The sequence below is a fragment of the Haliotis rubra genome, unplaced genomic scaffold, assembly GCF_003918875.1.
Source record: "Haliotis rubra isolate DU_JTF1 unplaced genomic scaffold, ASM391887v1 Scf89, whole genome shotgun sequence".
Lineage (NCBI taxonomy): Eukaryota > Metazoa > Mollusca > Gastropoda > Lepetellida > Haliotidae > Haliotis > Haliotis rubra.
Genome location: NW_025767623.1, coordinates 1,582,129 through 1,604,451, shown reverse-complemented (window position 1 = coordinate 1,604,451; position 22,323 = coordinate 1,582,129). Strand labels below are relative to the sequence as shown.

Below are 22,323 nucleotides of genomic sequence, written 5' to 3'. Positions count from 1 at the left end.
AGAATATGACTGGTGGATCCGTAAAACAAGAAATAAAATTGGTTTGGCCTTATAGCAAAAGGAAATGTAAAATCAGTTTTCCTAATTAATGCTAGAAATAACAAATAATAAAGCATTTGATTTTGATCGAAATATTTTGATGCACTGCATAGGTCAAATTTGTCATTAAAATCAACTACTTCCAGAAAGAACATCTTAACCCCAAAACAACAATACACTCATCGCCATGGCAATCAAGCTATAAACGTGTTATTTACAGCACTAACAGGGAATGCTTCCATCTAAAAACAATGGAAGATTGTAACTAAACCACACAGATCACACTTTGTATCCATGGCGATAAACGTCAATAAAGCATTTTCTCAACACAACACATTAAGTATATTGAGATATATACATCGTAAGTTATTATATAAACCTGACGCTCTCACAATCGATTGGATGAATTCATTGTAGGATGCGGACATACAGAAACACAACAATGTAGATATTGCACACATCCCCAGGAGGGTCACACTGTTGCCATAGTTACAGCCTTGACATTCACTTGTGAGATTTTTTAGGTCTATGTCCAGCCTAATTTCTAAACTGAACAAAACTCAGAAATATCTCAACAATATTGTTTGTCATATATATTTAATCCCTACTCTTTCAAGATACATCATACTGATATTCAGGCCAGACTTTTTTATTAACTTGCTACTCCAATTTTCACTCTCAAAAAAATTAATGTGAAAAAATATATGTTTCAAAATTCCACCACTAATATTCATATGAAAATGAAACAATTCATTAATATTTATCTATTTTAATAATTCCACCTTTCTGAAAACCAAGCCTCATTTATAATATATATAAAAATATTTGAAAAACTATTGTCACAGTCAGAAGTGAATTTATCTTCAAAACTTCAAAGGGGGCGGTGGGGTAGCCTAGTGGTTAAAGCATTGGCTTGTCACGCCGAAGACCTGGTTTGAATCCCCACATGGGTACATTGTGTGAAGCCCATTTCTGGTGTCCCCCGCTGTGATGTTGCTGGAATATTGCTAAAAGCGGCGTAAAACCAAACTCAGTCAGTCAGTCAGTCAGTCAAAACTTCAAAACACAGTGAATTCTAATAACGGTCTGCTGGAGAACATAGGAAAATAATTTGAAATTGGGATATTATATTTCCAGTTTGGTTGGACAAAAATCAGTATACAAAAGGATAAAAGTCTGGCCCCATAACAGTATATGTAAATACATGTTGTAGAATGAAATATCCAGCATTCCCACTGAGGACTGAGTTGTATATTATCCAATATTGACCTGAGAATCAAAAGCTGTGGATTTCAGAACATGGAATTACTTCTACAAATACAATACAACTTAACTATTCCGGAATATTTCCATTAATCCTTTGTTGAGTATACTTAAAAGCATGTTGAATGTATGAACGGTGGAATTGGAAAATGTTTTGTGACTATGGTGATATATTATGGAAAATGTTTTTCCATGTTTCCATGGCAACATATATAATGAAGAAGCACTTAATTGTGACCTACATGAAGATGTCTGCGATACTGCTATCACAACATCTCGCTATCCATGGGGTAGAGTGGACGTGAGTTATCTCCCCTAGGTTCCACCGTGTCCTGCTGTGCCCGGTATTTCTTGAACTCCTCTCGGAGGCGGTTGAATCTTTGTTCTGAGTCAGCGTATCGACTCTGCCTTCTTGGTTTCGGATATAAATGATTAAAACTTTCTGGACCAAGATGATCCGACTGAGGCCCTGACCCGCTAAGCTGGGAATAGTTTCTCAATGCATCTAGGATGTCACTTTCAAGTGCATTGATAGAATCAAACTCGTAATTCTCATCCCCTGAAGTGTCTCGCCTGTGACTTGAACTCCCCTCCAAGAAGGGAGACGAGTCCTGGCTCAAATCCTGATCCTGTGGAGTCAGCAGAGAGCTGTAGGAAATACTGTTCTTCCCCAAGCGATTAGGAAACGAGCCGTTGCTATGGGACGTGTTACGGCTCCCTATCCCACTGCTGTGACTCACAGAATCAGGGCCCGTTTCATCACCCCTTGACCGATGAAAGTCTCGTGGACCCCCCCTCCCTGAACTATTAGCACTACCACGACTGTCTCTTGGCGGTTTGAACGGAGCAATATCAGCTGTGTAATACGGCGGACCCCTTCTGTCCAAATGAGGCTGAGGGTCGTACTGCGATGAGCTTCGTGGTCGAGATACCGATGATACATCCAGGAAGCCATTATCATCGTTGATGTTCTCAGTGGAAACTGGTCGCGACGTCTGCCTGACACGGTCGACAACACCCTGGAGCTGTTCCCTGGTGTAGCCCATCGGTCGCCCATTGCTGCTGCCGTTACTGCTGTTGTTCTCATCTGGCTTCGAGGGTAGGACCCTTGCAATTTGTTTATCTCGGTTTGGAGAATATTCTCTGGTTTCTTTTGGAATGTTGTACGAGCCTTCTCTGCTTCTTGGTCGACTGCGAGGTCCTGATGAATGTCTTGATGAATCATCCCAAGGTGAAGAATCTCGTGGGTATCGAGGAGCTCGGCGCTCGGGCTGGGAGGACATGCTCTTGAACGAAGGGTCATAGGGGTCATAAGGATACCTCATAAGGGAGGGGTCACGGGAGGGGTCAGAGAACGAGGAGGGCAGAACAGAACTGATGTCATTCAGTCCGTAAGAAGGGCTTGGTTCTGTGAGATATGTTTGTTGTTGGGACGCAGGCTTCATGGAACTGTGACGAGGAAACCCAGGTCTACTAGTGGTGGAAGGCACGTTGTTGCGATGCTGGATCGGGAACACGTCATCGTCATCTTCGAAACTCTGGAATGGACCATCGTAACCACCGGCAACGGGAGAGAGGGATGGGCCTCTCATTTGGTGACTACCTTTGGGGTAAGGATCGGGATAACTTAATGGATACTGGGGTGAATGGTATGAATCAGGATAGTGTCCAGACCTTTCACCATGTGGAACTACTGAAGATGGATATGTTCTTGGCCAATCAGGTTCATCCCTTGGTTGCCCAGGCGACAAGCTGCGACTTCCTCTGCTGGGAGCTCTGGACAGAGACACTGTAGCCATAGGCATGGAATCATGAACACTTCTGTCACTAGAGGGTGCCACACGGTAGCCAGAATCTGGGTTGTACATGGGGTGATCCCGATCGTAAAGTCGACTGTCTCGAAGAACTGACTGATGCATGTCCCGTTTAGTGTCGAGGTCAGCGGTTTGGGGCAGGACAAACACACCATGCTGACTGCCATTATGAGATGTCAAAGTGTCTCCTCCTCTACCGTGCTGCCACCTATCCCATTTTGGCGGAGTTTGACTGAAACAAACAACAACAAACACTCAAACAAACATCATGGAAGCCAAACGCATTGCGAAATGATATATTTACTTTTTAGAAAGGTGATTGATCACAACAAAAAGTAACGATTTCTCTCATACTGGAACTGTCTGAAGGACGTAAAATACAACCAACGACATTCTCGAAAGATTTCTGAGACTAGCTGGACAATGTCGTCCTCCTGAATGACCACTCAAGACGCCTCAACCTCGGAAAAACATACAGACAGACTGAGGAAGTTGAAAAAAAACATGGAATCTTAGACAAGCCCCAAAATGTTAGCATTCCCCCCGTCTGTGACTCCCAACTTCAGCCATACAACAAACAATCATTCTTGACAAACATACAAGATTTGTATCAAACTTTGCACAGTACATTTCTTATAAACAAAGAAACCATGACCAAAATCTGAAAACATTTCATGATTGCCATATGTTTGATTGAACAAATTTGATCTTTTACTTTATCCCCCGAGTTCAAGAGATGTAATAAGAGATAATTCTTGATAAATTTGAAATATCAAAATATAACTTTGAAATGCATGTCTCTTAGAGATATGGAGGTGATCCCCAAATTTTAAAACAATCAAATCAAAAGTTATTGGTGAAACGAACTTTTCTAAGTGCATATTTTTATATTTTTAACTTTCTGTAAATCTTAAAAGAACTAAAATATCATATCAAAATTTGCAATAAACCCTCCCACCCCCTAAGGCAAAGAAGGTGGTCCCCAAATTTGAAAACAATTCAACCCAAGTTATTGGCTGAACAAAAAATGTTTTTGGATGGACGGATGAAATTCATTGGTATATCTATATGCCCCAGTGAGTATTAATTCATGCCGTTTTTAGCAATATTCCAGCAATATCACAGCGGGGGACACCAGAAATGGGCTTTACACATTGTACCCACGTGGGGATTCGAACCTGGGTCTTCGGCGTGATGAGCGGACGCTTTAACCACAAGGCTCCCTATTCACTGACTAAGCGTAGCTAAACACAATACCCTTTTAGGACAGGTTCAATTTAGTTTGTCATTAAACTCACATACATAGACATGTGCACATGTACGACTACACACACACATTCACAGACATATTATTTAAGTACCACTTCCGAAACTATACTACTCACACTTTGCTAAGGATCACAACTTTATTTAAACGTAGAGTTATAATTTGAAATTGTATCCATTTAAAAATGGATAAATAATAATATGGTAACACCTCTTTAGGCAAACAGCCATTTTAATCTAACCTTATGCACTTGATACATGAGTAACCATAAAAATTGTTTTCATGGCATCAATCAACCATTTTGCAAATCATGGAACAAGTCATTGACAAGTACACCACACCTGTCAGTAGCAGGTATGGGATCCACAAGATGCAATGACATACTGAAACCTAGGATCCATGCTTACAATAAGCATTAGATATTTAAACCAAATTTGACCCCATATGATAGTTTTCTGTTGAAGCCATGATTTGATCCGTAGCAAAGTGTGAATAGTATATCTCAGCCCCAAACCAAATCAAGAATTTAACTAAAAATAACCCAATGAAATCCAAGGAAATATTGCATCTTTGGGGTGTCCCAGCTAAATGCATGGAGTACTTGCATGCACAGTGTCACCTCACGAGGCCCTACAAGGGTTGCTGCACTTAGAATAAGTAAGTACAAACTGGGGCCCTGTAAAGGTTATACACCTCCAACTATCCTGCTCTATCATGTCACACAGACCAATACTACCATGATATATCCACTACAACAATATAAATATTGGAAAGGACTCTTTTGAATATTAGAAAATAATAACATATCTACATTGAGAAATACAGAGATTTAATATCTTTGAAGATGTGAAATATTCAAAAAAGAGAAAATGATAAACTTGCAAAAGTGTTGAAAAAAAATAATTCCACATAGTTGACGTGCATTGCATACAAGTGTAGAAAAATGATAAAAAATATGATACATAGAAGGTGATAATATTTAGTACAATTAATCAGCAAATTTGTATTAAATTTTTTATCACATTTTCAACATATCCATGCATTTCACAAAATAAAATAATCCAACAACATAATGCAGATAGTCTACAGGTAACCATTAGATCATGTCAATGCACAAACACTAGATGGATTCTAGATGGAAAGTACATTGTCTGGGCACTAAGTGGGTTTATAAATAACGTCCAGTACCCAAAAAACCACCGAAAAACCAAAGTACTAAATAACCAGGTAAGAACTAAACATTGGGACACGATACAACAAATATCTGGGGTTTGTATAGAAATCTTTGAAAGTAATTTTATGATATGATGAAGAAAATGGTAAAGATTTAACAGGACATAATTTACATAAACATGAATACCAGTTCTAAAAAGATTGTATTTACACACTTTTAGGTAAAGGTATTTCTTTCACATTCTTCCTTTGTTCCAAACAGCCTGTTAACAGGTTTCGCCATGTTTTAAATTTTTTTAAGAAAATACATTTTCATAATTTTGTGCTTTTGTATGGCCGATATTACATAGGTAGGGGTGAAAGGCTATATCACGGTATTAGCAGAACCATGGTATTTTGCCTTTGGTTCCGTATACCGAAATACAATCCAAAAAATTTGTATTTTCGGTTTTCGTACCGCCATTTTATTAACCTTTTTAAACCTTTTCTAAAATGTCTAGAAATCAAAACATTTTGTCCAAATCTATGCATTTCTTAGCTGGGCGGTCGCTATTTTCCCAGAAGTAAAGTAAGTTCACATATACTGAACCGAAAAGGACGGTACCGAAGGCCTTGTACAGCAATACGTACTGTACCATGGTAAGAGCGTACCGTTTCACCCCTATACATAGGTTCTTTTCATTTTACAGAATTTGGCAATATGGTATTTTGACAAGATAATGAAACACAATATATCAATGTATCTTTAGATATTAATAAACAAATAAAGAACTTTTCCATTTCTTCAAGATATCGGTATTGTGTGTAAAGTTTGTGGGTTGAATTAGAACTGAAACAAAGCTAGGATTGCAACACCATGCATCGTGAAGTCGTACCTTTTCTATTCCTCCTTGACGGCAATGAACAAACAGAAACAGAGTCAATATCCCCACAGTTCAAAACACACACAGAATCGTCCTTACTCAGATATGTGTGCAAACATGAAACCTGTAACCATAGTAACTACAAAACTATTTGAAACATCACATATTTATATGCTAGATATAGCACAATATAAGCAGTGCTGTTTTGACTTATATTTCAGTCACATCACAGAACTGGGACTCAGTCCCGAAAAGGGGTCCAATGCTGGTCATCCACTACTGTCCAGGGCCTCGTTTCACAAAGCTCTCGTAAGTGTAAGACCTTGTAACTTTTCTCGTAGCAGTCGTACCTCCTATACTGTAACATAGATACGACTGCTACGAGAAAAGTTACGAGATCTTAGGCTTACGAGAGCTTTGTGAAACGGGGCCCAGGGTTCCCACAAAAGGATTCGTAATGTGAGGACCTAGCGTAAGTATATTATTATTATTATAGGATATTTATATAGTGCACATATCCACGCAACTAGCACATGCTCAAGGCACTGGAGTGTTTCCTTGGTCAACGGATGTCTTTTTCTGGCATTCTTTTTTTTACCAACTCAACTCCCTGGGGAGTATTCAACTCATGCTGCCTGTTAGGCGCAATGAGCCATCACACAGCCTCATCCTCACAGGTACCCATTTGCAGCTGGTTGGACTGGGACACATAGTCACAGTATTTTGTCCAGTGATACTGCACGATACTATACCATCGGATGTGTGTGTTCTCTTAAGACTAGACTAGGGTCCAGGGTGCCCACAAAGCGTTTGTAACTACACGCATCATGTAGCTAAGAAAGCTGTGTGGATTTAGCACCTCCACAGTTTGATCAAAGCACTAGGTAATTGCAACAGAGGGTGCTGTCACATTGGAGATATTCTGGAAGGAAAGTCAGATGCAAGGGGTAGACTGGGGTCTTAGGTACCCAAGGGTCTTACGTTCAGATATTGTAGTGATAAGACGCTCTGTGGACTGGGTACCTGTACCACAAAGGTAATTGTAACATTACAGAGAGAATGTTGTGTGACTTATATCGAAGAATAAAAATTCACATCACAGCACTGGGAGTGGAGTGAGTGAGTGAAGATGGTTTTACGCCACTTTTAGCAACATTCAAGCAAATATCACGGAGGGGACACCAGAAATGGGCTCACACATTGTACCCATGTGGGGAATCGAACCTGGGTCTTCAGCGTGACGAGTGAATGCTTTAACCTCTGGGCTACCCCACCACCCCACACTGGGAGTGGAAGGAGGGTCAGATGTGGGGTGCAGACCAAGGTCCTGATCCTGATCGTTATGGTAACTGTCATACTTTGACAAACACTTAAAACAATCACTTTGTGAAATGAGACCCTTATCCACTTTGGTAATAACCATGGTGCTTATGAACCAAGCATCGGAAGTCATGGATTCAAACCCAAACTCATCAGACGCCTCAACTTCACAATGTACTGGCAAGTTGAAATATGGCAGATTTAACTGAGTTTTACACCGTACTCAGCAATATTCCAGATATATGGCAGCAGTCTGTAAATAATCCGATCTGGACCAGACAATCCAGTGATGAACAGCATGAGCATCAATCTACGCAATTGGGAACCGATGACATGTGTCAACCAAGACAGCAAGCCTGACCGACCGATCCTGTTAGTCGCCTCTTACGACAAGCCTGGGTTGCTGAGGACCAATTCTAACCCATATCTTCACGGGTTGAATCTTGGAGTGACACAATCTGGGAATGTTCACCTGGTGAACCCCATCTGTTGATGTACGGTGCCGAAAAAACAAACATCAACATCAGACCAAATCTTGTTTTGAACCTACAATCAGCAGATCCTGATGCAACCATGTCAGAGAACTCGGTTAAAAGTAATGTCTCAAAGTGACTGTGCCTTCTTAATCATTACCCTATGGTCTTGGGAAATAACAGCTGACATTAGATATTATTATTATCATTATTATTGTGTATCTGTTGCATGTATTAATGATGACTGCAAACATATACTCACTGTCTACTATCGGTATCTTCCGGCTTAGAATAATTTACATCAGCTGAAAAGGAAAAAAAAAGTAAATGGTTTAGTGCAAAATGAAATGTTTGATGGATATTTCTAACAAGTTGCGGAAGACAAAACAGACCACATTTGAGATATTTTACGGTTACTGCTCCATCACTGACCATATGTAATTCTGCACCAAGTTCGTGATCAAGGTGAGGTGAGGTGAAATTGGGTTTTACGTCGTGCTTGAGAATATTTCGCTCATATGACGACGTGCATGCATGTGTATGTGTATGTGCGGCTGCTTGTACTAGCCCAGACTGAAGCTGGTTTTATAGTGCTAGCCCACTGAGATACTATGCCGCAGTGAAGCATGAATACCCCACTCAGACACATTATACTGACTCCGAGCCGACCAGTCCTTGTTGTACCCATTAATGCCGAACGCCAGACAGGGACATACAAGTACCATATTTTAACGTCTTTTGGTATAACGCGGTCGGGGATCGAACCAGCGACCTTCCGCTCTCCGGGCGGACGCTCTAACCATTACACCACGGAGGCGGTCTCATGATCAAGACAACAGTATAAGGTGAATGAATGAGTTAAGATTAAAAGTCACATCGGCAATGTTTCAGCCATATCGTGACTAAAACTAGTTCTAAATTCATAATACATACATATAATATATAAAACCCTGTCAACAAGGACAGTAAAATTACTAGATTATCACAATATGAGTCAAAATTAGCTAGCATATATCTTTAAAATTAGAAAACTATTTGTGGACAATACAATGCGTGAGTGAGTTTAGTTTTATGCCACACTCAGCAATATTCCAGCTATATGGTTGACAATCCAGTGATCAACATCATGAACATCGATCTGCCCAATTGGGAACCGATGACATGTGTCAACCAAGTCAGCGAGTCTGACCACCCGGTATCTTTAGTTGCCTCTTACGACAAGCATGGGTTACTGAAGACATATTCTAACCCGGATCTTCACAGGTCGACAATACAATGTCAAATTGGGCTATAGATCGCCAGCAACTGAAGGTAGATCACCATACTTGGGACCATGGGGACTTACAGTACCTTTGCTACCTACATGGACCCTAGCTGGATTTACACCATCCCTTCAGCCGCTGGCGATTGTAGTCAATCTAGCTATAATTTAACATTAATACAAAAATACTACGTTTAAAAAATCTGGTAAGTATAGATTTACCTTGAATGTTTTGGGACTTACCAACAGCATAAGGTGAGGTGAAATTGGGTTTAACGTCGTGCTTGAGAATATTTCGCTCATATGACGACGTGCATGCGTGTGTATGTGTATGTGCGGCTGCGTGTACTAGCCCAGACTGAAGCTGGTTTTATAGTGCTAGCCCACTGAGATACCATGCCGCAGTGAAGCATGAATACCCCACTCAGACACATTACACTGACTCTGAGCCTACCAGTCCTTGTTGTACCCATTAATGCCGAGCGCCAGGCAGGGACCAACAAGTACCATATTTTAACGTCTTTTGGTATAACGCGGTCGGGGATCGAACCCGCGACCTTCCGCACTCCAGGCGGACGCTCTAAGCACTAAACCACGGAGGCAGTCAGATTTACCTTGAATATTTTGGGACTTACCACCAGTATAAGGATCTATACCAGAATGTCACAGGTCCCTGTAGGAGGGAATACTCACTGAATCTATTATTTGCTTTAGTTTTCTGCTCCTTCTTCCTACTATGAATGACGGCTATAACGGCTAGCAATATGGCCACCAGCAGAAACAGCAGCCCTCCAATAATTCCACCAATCAGAGCGTCCGGTAGAGTAAGCGACTCTGAAACATCAACGCAACCATAAGGAACTTGAAAAATATTTCAAAACTAAGATGTAGGGAACTTACTTGAGTGATTTTTAGAAGTTGGGAAGTACAATAATGACAAATTTTATTGAAAACATGCAGGACAATGGTACAAGAATCTATCTAAACATGGCAAAGAAGTTATCCATAAAATTTGTCATTACTGTTTGTTGTTCAACACCTCACTCAGCAATATTCCAGCTATATGGCAGTGGCTATATAATCAAGTCAGGACCAGACAATCCAGTGATCAACAGCATGAGCATCGATCAATGCAATTGGGATACGATGACATGTGTCAACCAAGTCAGCCAGCCTGACCACCCGATCCTGTTAGTCGCCTCTTACGACAAGCATGGGTTGCTGAGGACCAATTCTGACCTGGGTCGTAATACTTGGGGGCCCTGCTTTACACAGGTGAATGCTGGGAGTGTTGTAGTTCCAGGGATGGACTTGCAGTAGCCGCAGCTAGGTTATCATCGTACACACACTCACTCCCAGGACATTCAAACAATAATAACATGCTGATACACGAACATCAAGATCAGAGTTAGAAATTCAGTTTTTCATGACTAGACTTGTGAAAAAAAGTTTGTAACAAGTTCTGCTTAAGTTATCTCGACTCCATTATGTTTAAGGAATGGAGAGTTACTTGGACATTACCCTCCACTTCAACAAGACCAAATGTTTACAATGTTTTCATTTTCTGTCAGTTTTATTCAATTCCTGTTTGCAGAAAAATTTAGAAATTGTTACAATTATTCGACCTTTGATGAATGAGAATGACCATATTTCATCAATCCTCACTGCTGTTCAGTGTGGTAGTCTCAGGCTAGTCGACGAGGGTGAATTTCTAAGTCTGATCGCTAGGGAAGCTGGTCAATCATCAGCTGTGAAACTAATGAACATGGGTTTCATGCTGACAACCTAGAAACACATCGAGCCAGGATTCAAACCCACAATCTGGGTTTCTGCTGTGCTCAAGGTACAAAAATCTGCCAGCAAATTATGGCACCTTGAAGCAAATTATGGCACCTATGGCACCTTGAAGCATGGTTGTTGATGCAAGCAAATTGTAGCATCATTCAAGCATCAGAGCCCCCACAGTTAGAGACAGTATTTACACTAAAAACCATATTAACAGACATCTTACAAACCAGGTGGACACTTTAAGCAAGGGAAACATGTCACTTAACTAAACACTTATTAGAAGAGGTGAAAAGGGTTAACGTTGCATTCACGGTTATCACTAGATGTGTGTGTCAGTCTGTGTATGTTGGTCCGTGAATATGTCTGTGTATGTGTGTCTGCCAGTGGGTTTGTCTTTCTCTGTGTGCGTGAGTCTGTCTCTGTGTATGTGTGTCTGCCAGTGGGTTTGTCTGTGTGTGTGTGTGTCTGTCTCTGTGTATGTGTGTCTGCCAGTGGGTTTGTCTGTGTGTGTGTGTGTGTGTGTGTGTGTCTGTCTCTGTGTATGTGTGTCTGCCAGTGGGTTTGTCTTTCTGTGTGTGTGTGTGTGTGTCTGTCTCTGTGTATGTGTGTGCATGTTGTGTTTATCTGTGTCAGCCAAGACTAATGCTGCTTTCATAATGCTAGCTGACTGATTTATATACCACCCTGAAGTTTAACAAATACATTCCACTCAGACACAAACTGGACTTCAAACTGACCAGAACCAGGCAGGGCAACAAGAAGATCAATTTTGTGAGTGAGTTTAGTTTTACGCCGCACTCAGCAATATTCCAGCTACATGGCAGCGGTCTGTAAATAATCAAGTCTGGGCCAGACAATCCAGTGATCAACAGCATGAGCATCGATCTGCGCAATTGGGAACCAATGCCATGTGTCAACTAAGCCAACGAGCCTGACCACCCGATCCCATTAGTCGCCTCTTACGACAAGCATGGGTTACTGAAGGCGCATTCTAACCCGGACATTCACGGGTACTGACTAAACTAATCTGTGACACACATATGGGGACATGGCAGACAACAAATAGTCAGGTCTAACATGTTTAGCAAACAAAACAAACTCATCAACATAACAGACACTGTCAAGGTGTAATAAAGGCACACTGTCATTGTCTGTCCTAGTGAAGGAAATAAGCTGAGCTATTCAGTCTTCTCTTCTTCAATAGTGTAACTAAATGCTACATTTCCTACACTTGTCAGTCAGGTATTATATCACCTTCAGCAATATTCCACATTGGGGGACACCAGAAATGGGCTTCACACATTGTAGCCACTTGGGGAATCGAACCCTGGTCTTCCGTACGACGAGCAAACACCTTAACCACTCAGCTAAGTGTCTCATTTGTGGACTTTTATAATGCTAGTGACAATGCATGAGCAGAATTAGTGAGGATATCGAAAAGTTTGAACCCATGACCTGATCCTGGCACAGCAAGGGGAGACAACTCTGCATGTTACTTCCTGAAAGGTAAGCCTGTATATACTGCTTATGCTCATTACCCCAGTAGGAACTGACTAATAACATTGTGCCTATGTGTAACTACACTGTAACACTGTAACATTGTGCCTTGTAACACATGTTAGCCTACAGACAAGCACAAGGGAGGATTCTATTATATACCAGATGATGCACTGTTGGAGGAAGACCTTCGGACAGCTTGAGAAGAGACGGTGAAATATGCACTGTTAGTAATCACTATCCACATGTATTTGGCTCTGGCACAAAATGCATGATTAGATTTTCATGCTGTTATTCAGCAACATCCATCACAGGCTACAGATATAGAGGATATTATATAAGTGCCCATGTCATACTATGTTTATAACACAAGTGCCTAAATGTTGGTATTTACTCAGCGAGGGATGTGCCGATATTTAGGCATGAGTGTCATAAACATAGTATGATATGGGCACTCATATAATATTCTGTTTATTACCAAAGTCGTCAAATTGAGGAAAACAAACCTAAATCTACTTTCAAACATAGGCTGGCTATCTGACGTCGCCGCATGTAGAACGCAACGTCACAGAAGAAACGTGACGTCATAGCATTGTTGTCACCATGACAAAGTGATATTTTGCCCAAGGGCATCGTATGAAAAATATGAACCCCGATATGTTCGCCCACGTAGGAAATAAACATAGATAATGACAGGCATGTTTCACATCGCCAGATCATGCCTGTCAGTAAATTTCAATCAATGAAATACTATAGGGCCTGTAAGTTTCGCAAGGTGCTACTTCCGGTATTAAGCTGGTTCCCAGGTCCCCATGCGCGATATGCGACATGGGGCTTACTTCCGGTATTAAGCTGGTTCCCAGGTCCCTATGCGCGATATGCGACATGGGGCTTACTTCCGGTATTAAGCTGGTTCCCAGGTCCCTATGCGCGATATGCGACATGGGGCTTACTTCCGGTATTAAGCTGGTTCCCAGGTCCCTATGCGCGATATGCGACATGGGGCTTACTTCTGGTACCAGATTTTCGGTGACAAGCGTATATTCAAGAATCAGTTCTGGTTTCAAATTGCGAGACCGACAATTATGACTTTACTAGAGCAAGTGTACGTTGTTTGACACTGTGAGGACTAAGGTCTCGCAATGCGCCGTGACCTACTTACGGGCCCGATAGCTCACTCTAATGACACATAGTCTGAAACCCTTATTACCTTCCTGTGTGCAACATATCAATGACATATTGTACAATGTTACAACTTACTTTAACACAAAGCCATGCTGTAAGCAATGGGTCGAAACGTGGCAATACTGTTCTCAACTCCATGAGAAGTATGCTACAAAAACTGACAACAGATGTCAGACATCGTGCATTTACCATCTCACCTTATTCACACATTGTACCCATGTGGGGGATCGAACTTTGGTCTGGCGTGATGAGCAAACGCTTTAACCACTAGGCTACCCCACCTCCCCTTACCACGTAGCCACCATTGCTTAGTTTATACTCAGTAACACCCAATCAAGCATATGATATGTAAATTATCTACCCTGTTCAGCGCCATTGAGCAGCTCAAAGTTGGAATATAGGCGCTATACAAATTAATTATTATTATTATCATTATTATTATTATTATTAATATGAGATTCAATCCTGGACTTTCTATGTGACGACTGAATGCCTTAACCACTGGAGTAACCGAGGTTCAGGATTCTGAAGACATATTAGCACAAATTCCAAAGACTTGGTTGGGCCTGACATCGAGCAACACTGAATATTTCTGAGCGCCATTCCCTTCTCCAAGCTCCTGCCATAAAGACCTGTTAGGTTCCATCAGGAGGTGAAATTATGAGTGAGGTTGGTTTTACCCAGTTTTTAGCAATATTCCATCAACATCATGGAGGGCGACACCAGAAATGAGCTTCACACATTTTACCCATGTGGGTAAAACGATTTTAAGGTCACGATACGATACGTATCGTGATACATAATTTTCGCGCCTTTTCATAGCATTACCTTACCGGCAACGTACGCGCTCGCTGATTGGTCCATCAAAATAGTCTAGCCAATCACAAAAGCTGTTAGTTTCCAACCTATTTTTTAAGTAAAGCTAGCTACATCTATTTATCGGAGCGGTCTTGTGTAATTTTACTATCAAGACTTTGACGGAGATGGATATAGCATAAAATTTGAATCGATAAAGTTTTAAAATAGGAATCGATACACGCAAGCATGTATCGCGGATCGTATCGTCAGTAAAAATGTATCGATGCATCGATACATTCGCGTATCGCGACACCCCTAGAATCAAACCATGGTCTTTGGCCGAAGCAAACGCTTTCATCACTAGGCTACTCCAAACTTACCTGATACTTGGGGCACGTATGAATAAAACCGACACAATTAATGCCTGAAAATGATGTAAATGTATTTTTCAAATTCACATGCCAGTTATAAACAAAACAGATTTAGAAGAATGTCTCACCTGATTTGGTTGTCACGGTAACAATATTGCTTGGTTCACTCATTGCTAACACGCCATTAGATATCACCCGTATCTGATACGCGGTGCCTGGCGCCATTTCCTTCATGAGGATAGGCGGAGCATCTGCTAATGAGAATGTATTGTAGCACGTCCAACGCCCGTCCCTCCTAAAGAGGACAGTGTAAGAAAATATTGGAACGGACGTGTTGTGAGGATGTTGCCATGACACCAGTATTCCACCTTCAGTGACGCTTGCTGTGACATTCTGCGGGGGACTTGGTGACGGACCTGAAACAGGGTTTGTACAGATTATCACACATAAAATTTAATGGCTTTCAATGGCTTTCAGAGAGTGAGTGTGTTTAGTTTTACGCCGCACTCGGCAAAATTCCAGATACTAGTATATGGAAGCAGTCTGTAAATAATCAAGGTTGGACCAGACAATCCAGTGATCAACTGCATGAGCATCGATCTGCACAAGTGGGAACCGATGACATGCGTCAACCAAGCCAGCGAGCCTGACCACATGATCCCGTTAGTCGCCTCTTACAACAAGCATGGGTTACTGAAGATACATTCTAACCCGGTTCTTCACAGGTCTTCAATGGCTTTCAAGAACCAATCAACAATTTTAGGTTACTACAGAAACACATATAACACACAAGTAGCTACATATACACAAGGTTGGTCAAACGTGGGCCCAACCATCGGAGGGAAATAAGTCTTAGTTACATCGCTGCACTGGGAAACATTTGCTTCACAATGCAGATTAACACCCACTGTTATTGCAAGATAGTTTTATTGTGTATTAGTTTCCTGTAAATCATAATTTGACAAGTGTTGCTAAATATAGGGACTTTGGAGGGTATTATTAACAAATTAAGGGCCTCTTTAAAGAACCACTAAACTTTGTTTTTTGTTACTCTTTTAACCATTACATATGAAAGATTTGTGGTTAGTCTTATGCGGAACACCAAATTTATTCTTTAAAAACTTGTGGTTAATTAATACCGAGCGATTAAAAGTGGCCAAAAAGTCGCCTGCTTCCCTCTCGCCCGCCAACGAGGAAACCACAGACAGGTTACGTAACTCTGTCGCCAGAGCACTGCAGTGACGTCATATGAGGAACGATTTTCAGTTAGTTGTATAGAAAATGTGTAGCACGCTCATCATTTTGATGATTTCGACATCAACGACGACATGCCGAATCGTTGCTTTGTCGATCAATTGCTCTAGGGGTCGGGGATGGTGTCCCCATGCACAGATTTCCACAGGACCTCGCAGTTCGTGCTAAATAGGTTATGTTTGTGAGTGCGAAGCGCGAGCCTTGTGGAAGCCTGAAACGATATCTTACTTGTGTTCAGATCGCTTCACGGAAGTTAAAGAATCAAAACTACTTACTAGTTGTAGTAAAACATGCATATGATTGATGACCATAAAGATTTTCTATGACACAACTTGTAACATAACGATTTCTTCCTCGGGAAGTGAGGTTGTGGTCGTAACAATAATATTGTAAGTAGTATTATATTGACACCCACCTGCGCTGCCACGAGAGAAATTGTTATGATATCGCATGTGTCATGCAAAATCCTATTGGCCATCAATAAAATACATATTTACTACCAGTAGAAAGTAGTTTTGATTTTAGAACTTCGGTGAAAACAAACCTAAATACCATTTATCCTCAGACTGGCGGATGTTCCCGACAGGCCGCCATTTTTAAAAATAAAAAAATCTGTTAGAATGAATGAGATTATAGTTTGTTTTCATCAAGTTTGAAAATCAAGACTACTTTCTACTCGTTGTTAAATATGTATTGGAATCATAACCAAACGGATTTTGCATGACACAACTTATAACATAACGATTTCTTCCACGGAAGCGAGGTGGGGGTCGAAGTGACAATACTGCGCGATAAATTTCTTGCTACATTCCCATGGTTAATGTCCACTCACCAGTATGTAGATACTAGTCAGTAATGTGCGCTTTATATTCTGTCTTATAATCCTAATTAGTTTATTATCACACTTGTATGCATTTTGAAACTAAATAAAAGCAGACGATCTGCTGATACTTATAGTGAATTTATAACACAACTGTAATATCTAGACATTTTATAGTTTGCCAATGTGAATCATAATTCGCACACACACCCCTAGTGCATGTTGTCTGTCTCATTACACTTCACGGCGAAAACAATGATTCTGTTGAATGCTACGACAAATGAATAAAAACAAAATGCAAATATTAAAATTAAAACAGATTAAAGTTATAGGAACAATATCAGGCCATTACCTTGTTCGAGGAATGTATCCATCAATATCCACAAAACTGTTCCAAATGATGTGTCTTTTAACAGTTTAATATACGAAAAAGTGATAAATCTTTTCAGGTATTGGTGTATAGTCTCATTGGTCACCCAAGATAGCACACCTGGCAACTAATTGCATAATGTCCGCCTTTCTTTAAAAACAGTAATTTAGTTAGCCAATAATTGGCAATCAATCAATGTATTGCCGGTTAATCCCTTGAAAGAAGGACGTTGTTTTTACGCAGACACCGACACGACAGAGTGTATTCAGTATAGATTAGTAAATCTACATACATAAACACTACCTTTTGACAATTCCGCTGTGTAAGATAAAAGTAATTAATCAATCGATGTTTATAATGTTGAATATTTACTCCAGACACAAGAAATGCCAAATGGGAACCTTTGTCGGGTAATCTAAGTGTGTTACCACTAATTATACCTGTTATAAATTCATTAACTGACCATCAAGTGAATGATGACAAATAACATGTGTAGGTTTATACCACCTAACACGGGTTACAACGAGGGAGTATTAATTGCTGTATTGCATGTGAAAACTTATGGGCCGACACTGTTTTGAGAATACAAACAGATTTTTACATGACATGATTAAATATCGAGGTAAAACAACACAGAAATGGGATCAATTTGGATCAGTTATTATACAAATAGGGCCTAACGACACCAATCGATTTTGACAGAATCGTCTATGAAAACAAGTTGTAACTTCGGAAACTAGGCAAAGCAGGAGAGAAAATTAAATGACAGTAGATTGTGAGAACATATAGCTTTCATTTTCCACAACAATTGTCACGATTTCAGGTTTATACAAGCCTGTAAACAAGATAATTTAACCCCTAAAATGTAGATGAATTCTGCATCGGCTCTCAAAGCTATTCCTCATATGACGTCACAGAGGCGCCCCGCTCTGATTGGTTGAAATTTCGTTCGCGGGTGAGAATTGTGCACTGTTGTCAAAAAGGTCGATTTAAGTCAATTAAAGGTCGAAATGAGTAGTTTTAATGACGGGGTTTCATTTATAACGATGCCAGTTAGTGATTTATGTATTTGTACCCCCTAGGGTTTATGTGACCTTTAATGTAACATGTCCAAAGTTAATGTAACATGGTCCAGATTCGATTATTTACAGACCGCCGCCATATAGCTGGAATATTACTCACTCACTCACACATTTTTTCACAACGCAGTCGGCAATACTGCAACTGTTTCAGCACTGCCTTTGAATTATACTGTTGCCAGGCAACCCAGAGGTTGAATAGGAGGGCAATCAAAGTTTTTGGTGACATACATGTGACTCAAAATCTTCAGTTGTAATAAAAATAAACTGGGGTCATATACACATTAGGGAAATAGATGATAGAGACCAATCATCGTTAAATGAACATCGATCAATTATCAATAAATGTAAGAGGGTAACTTTGAGCAAAAATGACTAAAAAAATTGAAAGAAATCACATTTCACATCAGTGGTGAGCGGTGATATATGTTGGTTTGGATTACCAACAAACGCCATCCTGAACATACTGTAGGAGCAGCCCATGAATAAAGACCTGACTTCGTGTAAATATAAAAATAGTTCATGAACAATATTATCAATTACACGATTTTCATACAGACAATCATTAATAATGATTGCAACTTACCGATAGATTCTTTTATATCTGGTATATACGTTGATCCATACCCATCTGTTGGTAAAGCCGTTACCAAGTCCATGTGAAACCCTGAAAGCGAACAGAAGACAAAACTCCGATTATATGGGATCCAAACTGGGTTGATCTCAATGGCTGCCTGGTCCTGTACAAGCTGATGGGTTGCCTAGTGATAATCACAGTCCAACAGAATCTCATAGTGGATGACAGAGTGACGTTAGTAGACGTCCAGAGTGACGTAGTAGTTAATGAGTGAGGTCAGAGGTTAGTGGAGTGCTCACGTGATCAGTTACCGTTAACACACAGACCTTACCCTGAGACTGTGTACTGTCATTTAAGAGTATGTCTCTTTTTTCGTTAACAACTGGTATGGTCTGCAGAGCAGAGATGTCGAGCGTTTTCATTGGCTCAAGTCCTCAATTGAAGCTTATTTATACAGCATCTCATTGGTCCATGTCTCAAACTTATGCCTATCATGATATGGTCGCAATTCAATTAATCGTACCCCATACCCATATATAAAAGCTAATTGGTTGTGTAATCTTTGTCTGTGTAAGGGAGATAATTAGCTCATATCCCAAAATGTTTGTCTATATATGAAAGCTCATTGGTTCTGAATCTATGTCTATATATGGGAGCTAACAACCTCATACCCCAAACTATGTCTATATATGGGAGCTCATTTGTTTCAAATCTATGTTTATATATGGGAGATAATTAGCTCATATCCCAAAATGTTTGTCTATATATGGGAGCTCATTTGTTTTAAATCTATGTCTATATATGGGAGATACTTAGCTCATATCCCAAAATGTTTGTCTATATATGGGAGCTCATTTGTTTTAAATCTATGTCTATATATGGGAGATAATTAGCTCATATCCCAAAATGTTTGTCTATATATGGGAGCTCATTTGTTTTAAATCTATGTCTATATATGGGAGATACTTAGCTCATATCCCAAAATGTTTGTCTATATATGGGAGCTCATTTGTTTTAAATCTATGTCTATATATGGGAGATAATTAGCTCATATCCCAAAATGTTTGTCTATATATGGGAGCTCATTTGTTTTAAATCTATGTCTATATATGGGAGATACTTAGCTCATATCCCAAAATGTTTGTCTATATATGGGAGCTCATTTGTTTTAAATCTATGTCTATATATGGGAGATAATTAGCTCATATCCCAAAATGTTTGTCTATATATGGGAGCTCATTTGTTTTAAATCTATGTCTATATATGGGAGCCCATTGGTTATTTATCCAGAACTTCTCCCTATATATGGTAGCTCATTGGCTCATGGTTAAAGCATTCTCTCGTCACGCCAAAGACTCTGGTTTGATTCTCAATGTGGGTACAATGTGTGAAGCCCATTTCTGGTGTCCCACGCCTAGATATGGCTGGAATACTGCTAAAGTGGCATAAAGACTCGCACTTGCTCATTGGCTCATGTCTCGAAGCTCTACTGTTTTTAATTGAACCAAAACAACTTCATGAAATATTTCAAGAATGTTTTTATGCAGGGAGCACAAATTTTATAAAAACATCCACTAACTGTTCATGAACTTTTTTCAGCAGATAATAACATATTTTGTATGGCCTGTACCTTTGTGGACAGGTTCACCCGGGGCAATAAATGAGCACCCACCTATCTGTGCTAGAGATGGAAGATGACAACAAATTGCTCCTCAGTCATTACTCGTAAACTATCTCACGGCCAATTCTATCTCATACTCGCATAACAGAAGTACTTTAGAGTTGAAATGATATACAGTACTTAGTATTCTGCAGTATCTATAACTATTCTTTATCTTTCAACAATTCTTGACCAGCAAATTAAATTAAAATATATTTTCATCTAGTTTCTGAATAAAAATGAAAGTAAGCATTGCAGAGAATATAAGGAAGTAGCATAAAAACTGGATACCAAAATGCATAAATGCATATATGTATATATATAGACATATCATGGACTGAAAATGCTCAACATCTCATCAAAATACATTCATATGTCATACCAGCTATTTATGAGGCAAAGAGATACCTAATGTACAACGATAAATGACAATTCACAATCCAAAATTTGTGCCGATACAGTCTCGAGCAGACGTCAACGTGACGGATATCACAAGATATCACCAGTAGAGTGCAGGTGCATGTCATTCATAGTTCCGTGATATCACAAGCACAGGTGATGCTAAAAGTTGGAATTGGCAGGAATAATGCCAGCATGCTGCATGCAGACGTCTGGAAAATGGACAATGAAGCGTAGGTCACAAAATGAATCTTAAACATGCAGAACGTGCAGAGATTGTCAAATGCATCACGATGCACATTGGTGCTAGTCCATCTACAGAATGATGCAACACGATGCATGTCTAAGAATTTCATATACAGTAACAACAAACTTCTTGCATGCAAAAGTTTGTAAATATACAAGCTCTGTGTCATATGAACTGGATGAATCTGGAATTATGCAGTCCAAACCAGCTCAATCTGGCTCATCATGCTACAACCAGATCCATCCAGTTAACTCCAGTTGAGAGCTGGCTGTTTGAAAAGACCATGAAAAGCAATAAAAAGACTGACTGACATACTATAGTGTTGACCACATCTTTAAAAACCTCACACAGGACTTAAACCCATCATGGTGCTGCTCCTGTGAAGAAATTTCATGAATTCATCTCAAATAAACCCCCGGCAAAAGGCATTTGAGTACATCATGGACGTGTTTAAGACAGGCGCAGGTTTCTAAGGACATGGTTTTAACTATAGCTGTGTTCTAGTGCTGCCGAGAGTTGTACCCGTAATCTTTACTGTGGTTGGTTCAGGTTCCGTCTCATTCCCTGGAATAAACCAGTAGTTAGTCGGGTTATAACAAGCGTATCTACCGACTCACACTACCCCTACTGTCTTCCGCAAACTTCACGGTCCTGTTGGCTTCAGTGGCTCACTGGGAATGTGTTTGATCGAAATCTGTTTGATCGGAATTTTTTGACTGGAACGTGTTTCATTGGAATGTGTTTGATTTGAATTTGTTTGACTGGAATGTATTTTATCAGAATGTGCTTGATTTGAATTTGTTTG

The 22,323-nt window shown here is 40.1% G+C and overlaps 1 protein-coding gene across 1 annotated transcript in view; it reads right to left on the bottom strand.

Annotated features, from left to right (window-relative positions):
- Nucleotides 1-1,089: 1,089 nt before the first annotated feature.
- Nucleotides 1,090-22,323, bottom strand: part of LOC124263597 (protein turtle homolog A-like) — a 422,989-nt gene continuing 401,755 nt past the window's right edge. The window contains 6 exon segments of the mRNA XM_046698249.1: nucleotides 1,090-3,348; nucleotides 8,475-8,517; nucleotides 10,167-10,307; nucleotides 12,921-12,956; nucleotides 15,241-15,528; nucleotides 19,222-19,302. Coding sequence (XP_046554205.1) covers nucleotides 1,569-3,348; nucleotides 8,475-8,517; nucleotides 10,167-10,307; nucleotides 12,921-12,956; nucleotides 15,241-15,528; nucleotides 19,222-19,302 — 2,369 coding nt within the window. The 3' untranslated portion in view covers nucleotides 1,090-1,568.